The sequence below is a fragment of the Gobius niger genome (assembly GCF_951799975.1).
Source record: "Gobius niger genome assembly, chromosome: 6".
NCBI lineage: Eukaryota > Metazoa > Chordata > Actinopteri > Gobiiformes > Gobiidae > Gobius > Gobius niger.
The window spans coordinates 33,832-41,397 of NC_136857.1; the positions used below are offsets into that span (position 1 = coordinate 33,832).

A 7,566-nucleotide genomic window follows, 5' to 3' on the forward strand; every position below is an offset into this window, starting at 1 on the left:
TTTTTTAGTCTGATCAAAACTTGGACTCTGTACCTCATGGGTATAATGCAACAGTACCAGCCCTGGTCATATTTAATGACATGTATTATGAAAGTTTCAATGCGAAAAATAAAAGTGCGCATTTGACCTTTCAGTAATCCAGTGGGTGTTTGAATACACAGCACCTACACTTTCCATCACAGAGGAATCCCAATTTTGTTTTAGGATTGCTGGTAGGTTTTCACTGCTGATGGATGGTCAAGCATTCAAAGAAACCTTACCAGAAATGTTAATACTAATAATTATAATAATACTGATGGAAATTAAATGCCCAAAGCTAACCACTCATACGGCCACTGGGTCCCTGAAAGGTCAAATACGCACCAATATCCATTATACCTACTATTTTCACATTTTAAAAAGTTAAGCTACATAAAATACCTTTAGGTTTTGCCCACACTACCATCTTGCATTCAGCAATCAACAGAACACAAGAAAATTAAATAAAGCAGCTTTATTTCAAACATTGGACCTCAAACGAGTACTTATTTTTTTGAAGTGCTTAATATTCTTCTCCCTCTTCATCCTCGTCTCCAACACTGTCTGCTCCCACCTCCTCGTAGTCCTTCTCCAGAGCAGCCATGTCCTCGCGGGCCTCGGAGAACTCCCCCTCCTCCATGCCCTCGCCCACGTACCAGTGCACGAAGGCCCTCTTGGCGTACATCAGGTCGAACTTGTGGTCCAGCCGCGCCCAGGCCTCTGCGATGGCGGTGGTGTTGCTCAGCATGCACACGGCCCTCTGCACCTTGGCCAGGTCTCCTCCGGGCACCACGGTGGGCGGCTGGTAGTTGATGCCCACCTTGAACCCAGTGGGGCACCAGTCCACGAACTGGATGGAGCGCTTGGTCTTGATGGTGGCGATGGCGGCGTTGACGTCTTTGGGGACGACGTCTCCGCGGTACAGGAGGCAGCAGGCCATGTATTTGCCGTGGCGGGGGTCGCACTTCACCATCTGGTTGGCCGGCTCGAAGCAGGCGTTGGTGATCTCGGACACGGAGAGCTGCTCGTGGTAGGCCTTCTCTGCGGAGATGACCGGGGCGTAGGTGGCCAGAGGGAAGTGGATGCGAGGGTAGGGCACCAGGTTGGTCTGGAACTCCGTCAGGTCCACGTTGAGGGCTCCGTCGAAGCGCAGAGACGCCGTGATGGAGGAGACGATCTGACTGATGAGTCTGTTCAGGTTGCTGTAAGAGGGACGCTCAATGTCCAGGTTCCTGCGGCAGATGTCGTAGATGGCTTCATTGTCCACCATGAAGGCGCAGTCGGAGTGCTCCAGGGTGGTGTGGGTGGTCAGGATGGCATTGTAGGGCTCCACCACAGCAGTGGACACCTGGGGGGCGGGGTAGATGGAGAACTCCAGCTTTGACTTCTTTCCGTAGTCGACAGAAAGACGCTCCATCAGCAGAGAGGTGAAGCCAGAGCCGGTGCCTCCTCCGAAGCTGTGGAACACCAGGAAGCCCTGCAGCCCGGTGCACTGGTCGGCCTGGGGACAACAGTTTAATAAATAAAGATATCACAATGAGCTGAAATACACAGTTAGACTGATCTCCCACCAGTTTGCGGATCCTGTCCAGCACCAGGTCGATGATCTCTTTGCCGATGGTGTAGTGGCCACGGGCGTAGTTATTGGCGGCGTCCTCCTTCCCTGTGATCAGCTGCTCCGGGTGGAACAGCTGCCTGTATGTGCCAGTGCGCACCTCATCTGCGGAGACGACAGTTTCATTTAATGATGGCAATGCAGGTCAGGCTGAGAGTTTGCCTTTTACAGGGGAGAAGTTGGCAGCGGTTAGGACACCATCACCCTGAATAAGGTTTGGGCTGAGGATAGGGTTAGTGCTACCTTTATGTGGTCTCGAATGGAGAGTAGAAATTTGCAAATGAAGTCCAGATCTTGTGTTTTCCACTGGGGAATTATTTTGATACCTGAGATGAGAACCATTGACCTTTCAACACCAGCACAGTGATATGCTTTTATGCCTTTTATCTGATTGTTAATATGCCTAAAAGTGAGATAAATATTCCAATCTGGATTCAAAGCTGGTAGTCTGCTTTCTCCCATGGATTTGCAGTGTCGTGTTTTTTTTAATGTTTCACAAAAAGAGCAACTAAAGACCAAATCCACTTTTTTCATTTGTTTTGATAAACAGTGTAAATGGATGTTGACTAGCGTGAACTACATTTCAAGGAAATTTGTGCAGCGCCCCCGACCGCCTCGTACGCGTGTTGGTACATTAACCAATCACAAGTCATGAATGTACCAACTATGCTACGGGAAAAAATAAAAGAAAAAAAGGGGGGGGGGGGCTTGGTCAAAGGACACACCATTACTTTTCTGATTGTGTTGAGATTTTCAAAAATATATTTTTTTAAAACAGCGCCATCTGCATGTGATCTGAGAAAAAAATCTTGGCACTGATCGTATCGCGCAGGGAGCAGCAGAAAGAGGGAAATGGGGCGCTATGTTATAGTCATTTAAGAAATAAATACATTTAAAAAGTGCATCAGCAAAATGATATACCGTAAATGCTCTAATATAGGCTGGGGCCTTTATTTACTCAAGGACATCTCGGACCAGGCCTTTATTGGAACCAGGCCACAATTAGAGAAAAGAAAAACGAGATTTGTGTCCATTTGCACCTAAAATATTAGGTTCATTTATTAATGAACATTTCAAACCCTCTCCCAGCGGCTGGAACATTGACGCCTTTTATTTTGTCGGGACAACAGGAAGTGTTTCGTTGCGGATTATTTGTTGTTATTTTGTGTAAAGGCGAGTTTAGACGGAGCGTTTGTGTTTGTGATCGATCATGAGACTGACCCGAGAGAAGACGAGACGCTCGCGCTGATGGGAGGAGTTATTTTGAGGCGTGGGACTGACCTGAACACGGAGCAGCTGGACGTGCTTTGAAAACGCTGGAGGGTCACAAACATTTGTTGCCCTGTTTCCACAAATATCGTCACTGGAGGTTTGAAAAGTGGCTAAATCTGTGTCAAAGTTACGCTGGGATCAGCTCCTCCGCAGCGTCCCCCCTTGGCCCGGGTTCTGTTTGTTACTTCCTGCACCTGAGTTTTCATTTACACCAGTATGAGACAAACTCCTAACATGGGGAATATTTCTACTGCTATAGTTTCTAATAAAAGCCCCGGCCTGTTTTAGACCCCGGCCCCTGTCAGAGACCCCGGCCCCTGTCAGAGACCCCGGCCCCTGTCAGAGACCCCGGCCGCTAATGGAATACAGGCCAGTATTAGAGAATTTACGGTAGTTAGTCTTCATTGACAAACTACACTGCTCTCAACATCTCTATGTGGTAGAAAAATAATTCAGCCTTTGTCCCATTACTCTAAAGCTACTTTAAAAGGAATAGGCCACCGTTTTTACATACTAAAATATGTTCTTACCTCACTTTAGTCGAGTTAATATATCCCCGTCTGGTCTTTGTCCGTGCGCTCACACATACGCAGCCTCTCCCACATGTCACATAGCTCCAAAAAAGCTCACGATAGAAGCTACCAAGCTCTTCCACGTGTTCCCTATTTAAATAAAGTTACGTGAAGTGTTTTCATGCGAAGTATATTTACACAGAAATGTAACATGTCGATTTTATAAGCAAATAAAAAGGGGGACTATATTGTGAGGCGTAATGATACGAGGAGTAAAACGTCTGCGCAGTAACTCCTAAAAGGTTATTGACGGAAGTGAGCGGGGAAAGTCTTTAGGAGTTACTGCGCGGACGCTTTGCTCCTCGTATCATTACGCCTCACAATATAGTCCCCCTTTTTATTTGCTTATAAAATCGACATGTTACATTTCTGTGTAAATATACTTCGCATGAAAACACTTCACGTAACTTTATTTAAATAGGGAACACGTGGAAGAGCTTGGTAGCTTCTATCGTGAGCTTTTTCGGAGCTATGTGACATGTGGGAGAGGCTGCGTATGTGTGAGCGCACGGACAAAGACCATACGGGGATATATTAACACGTCTAAAGTAAGGTAAGAACATATCTTAGTATGTAAAAACGGTGGCCTATTCCTTTAACAAAGTTTAGTTTTCTCCTCTTGGCTGACCCCTCTGACAGCATCACTGGGATGGCCCAGATATGGTCATGTTTGAAACAGTCAATCTATTGTACCAGTTTGGTTTACACTGGCCTGTGGAATTAAAATAACCATGGGTCCTCAAACGCACCGATCACAGCAGGCTCCAGATCCACAAACACCGCCCTGGGCACGTGTTTCCCGGCCCCAGTCTCGCTGAAGAATGTGTTGAAGGAATCGTCTCCTCCTCCTCCTCCTCCTCGAACCTTGTCACTGGGCGTCTGTCCATTGGGCTGGATCCCGTGCTCCAGGCAGTACAGCTCCCAGCAGGCATTACCGATCTGCACGCCGGCCTGACCCACGTGGACAGATATGCACTCACGCTGTGGAGAAAAGACAGAAAACGTGTTAGTCATCCCATTTAAAAGGGGGGATTATGTGATTAGTGTAGCAGTGGCTTCAGTAAACAGGAATACGCCCCAGAGTCAATCAATGCTTTAAATAGCCCATGTCATGAGACAGTCGTCTTGTGGTCAACTCACATGACACAACAAAGGTTTCATCTTTGAATGGAACCTTTTCTCGATTCATATGATCATTTTGGTTCAAAAGAAACCTCAGGAGGGACAGAGTTGAATACACTATTGTTCAGGCTTTGATCGGTCAATATTTAGTCAATCTTCAAAAGTTAAAAGACCACAGATGAATGAGTTTTTGTTCTGGACCACATCAAAAGTCCAGCCATTTGCATCCTTATCACAAATGGTAAGAATGCAAATGGGTTACCCTTTATATACACTTACGGTGAAATAATTTGCATTTTCGGTATCCGTATCAAAACACCCCCAGGGTGTTTTTTGGCTTCATTCACACAGTTCTAAGCAATCCTGCTGAATCCTGCCCTTTGAGCAGCTGCTCCGCCCTCTCCTGGTGAACGACTGAGTTGCTCTGTTGTGTCGTCAGATGTAACGTCTTACTTCTATGCTCACGGCCTGATTTTAATTCGTAAAACAGCTTTTTCATTATTTCTGTTGTAAGAAAGAAAAAGTGCATCTGAACAGATGTCATGTTTGCTCCAAAAGCTCTTTCTAACCTACTCCGGACACCTGTTTCAGAAGTTGGAATTTCTTTCCGGGATTCGGAGAGGATCAGCCAAAATAGTGTTTTTCTGTGACTGGTTCTGGCCAAGGTTCACCAAACATCCGTCAAGAGACAAAGTGGATTAACTTTCCAAGGAGAGTCCCATAATGTGAACAGCGATGGACCAGAGCGGTGACTCGATCAAAACACGTATTAGCCATTTAAAATTTTAATCTGTGTCACAGATGTCAACTCCTTATAACTGCATCGTGAAGTAACTTCACTTATTGCTGTGTATTTATACTTCTACTACTGCAAAAGTTGAGTGGGGAGAGTGGGCGGAGTTAACTAAATCGATGCGTTGCATCTTCCGGGTTTGAAAAATACATCACCACTATGGAGCACAAATTTTTGTGATAAAAAGGTACAACATATATGCCAATACTTTACTAAAATAGCATGATACAGATCCTTTAAAACCAACTTGACATCAAACGTTATTAACATTATTTTGACTTCTGATCCCATCTCTGGTCTAGGGTAGACACTCGCATAACTATGGAAGCCCGTTTCCGCCATGTTAAAAAATAAAAGCCCAACGGGAAGTCGAAATTACGAGATCTAAAGTCATAATTTTGTGTTTAAAACACAAAATTTCGACTTTAAATCTCGAAATTACGACTTTAAAACTCGTACTACGAGTTTAAATCTCGAAATTACGACTTTAAACTCGGAATTTGGAGTTTTTCAGATCCGTGATCATAGACGTGGGTACAGCGGGGACAGCGGAACCACTGGTGCAAATGTAAACAGTCATGGAGGATTAGCTTCATCGTGTTGTGAACCGGAGCTACAGCAGCTCTGGGACAAAGACACAGAAGAGTTTATTTTACCTCAACACCCAGGATTAAAAGCAGTGACAGAAAACTTATTAAAAATGTCTGTCTCCACGATAGGAATGTGTTTAGGCCTTGATGATGCAGGGCATTCTCAAAGCTAATGCTACGATCGTAGCTTCATAAACTTCCATGAACTTCGGATGATCATGTGAAAATGGGAAATATGCCTGAATAAAGTCAATAAAACCACGGTCTACATAAAGCATCACTTTAACAACGATCACTGAGCCGGGCAGGTTTATTACTCACACTTCATGTACACTTTTAAAACTCGAAATTTCAAGATTTAAACTCGTAATTTCGAGATTTAAAGTCGAAATCTTGTGTTTTAAACACAAAATCATGACTTTAAATCTCGTAATTTCGACTTCCTGTTGGGCTTTTATTTTTTAAAAAGGCGGAAACGGGCTTCCATACACCTCTGGTCTAGACAGGTTTTTTTCTTTTTTTTTTATAAAGGGTAGACACTCGCATAACGGTGTCCACATCCACAGCCTCTCAAAAGCCTGAACAAGCACGTGTCTATTGAGAGATCAGCCCTGCCCAGCCATGCTATGCCTTAACTCTGCTCTAATACGCAGGAATGTGCCATGCGCAAATGTTCAACAGGTGCACTGACCCTGCTAACTGGGTCATTGTGCTTCATCCAATCAGGAAACCATGTGAGCAGAAAGCACACGAATCAAGATGTCGGATTTGGCAGCTAAAAAGCGTAAAGGAAACCACATTTGGACGCAAACTCAGCGGTAATCCTCTACAAGGCGAATTAATGGATCGATTTTGTCTAAACAATGACGTGTCAGTGAATCAGTAAACCGCAGCATGGCCCAATAAGAGTTTTATTGTTTTAGCAGCAATAAAATACGTCCATTTATAGCTAAACGTTGGCCTTAGTGCGTGGTGTTACAGAACGCGTAAATCTGTGCCAACTGAATCGGTCCAATGAGTGAATGAGGCGGCTGAGCCACGCGAACACGCGCGTAACGGTTAAAAAGTAGATGAAAACACTCACCATGATGACGTGGAGGCGGTGAGTCGGTGATTAGTGAAGGGTAGAAGCAGAAACGAAGCGAACTCTTACGATGAGACCTCAATGTGTCCCGCGTAAGAAGTTACTGAAGGGAAGGAGGCGAGGCGGGGGTTTTTATACTGCCTGCGCGAGCGCAGAGCGGATTGGCTGCGAGATCAGCGGCTTTTGCCTGATTGGTGGAAAGTTCAAAAGTGAGGCTCCAGAATGAGGTCATTGTAGATAAGGTAGACTGAAGTATGAAGGAGTGTCTGAACGGCTGAGCATAGCGACTGCATTACGTGATAACTTCACCTAACTGTGATCTGTCCTTTGTGTGTCCTGGGAAACTGCCCTGCATGTCTGTAACAAAAACATCTGAAACTGCCCTACATGTAACAAAAACATCTGAAACTGCCCTGCATGTAACAAAAACATCTGAAACTGCCCTACATGTCTGTAACAAAAACATCCCAAACAGCTTTATTCCATATGTTACGTAAAAT

The 7,566-nt window shown here is 45.0% G+C and overlaps 1 protein-coding gene across 1 annotated transcript; it reads right to left on the reverse strand.

Annotated features, from left to right (window-relative positions):
• Nucleotides 1-518: 518 nt before the first annotated feature.
• Nucleotides 519-7,204, reverse strand: LOC306964764 (tubulin alpha chain-like). Its single transcript, XM_079558914.1, has 4 exons — nt 7,067-7,204; nt 4,227-4,458; nt 1,590-1,738; nt 519-1,519 (listed from the first exon to the last, which is right to left on the reverse strand). Exons 1-4 carry the CDS (start codon nt 7,067-7,069, stop codon nt 542-544), a joined length of 1,362 nt encoding a protein of 453 aa, XP_079415040.1. The 5' UTR covers nt 7,070-7,204; the 3' UTR covers nt 519-541.
• Nucleotides 7,205-7,566: the final 362 nt, after the last annotated feature.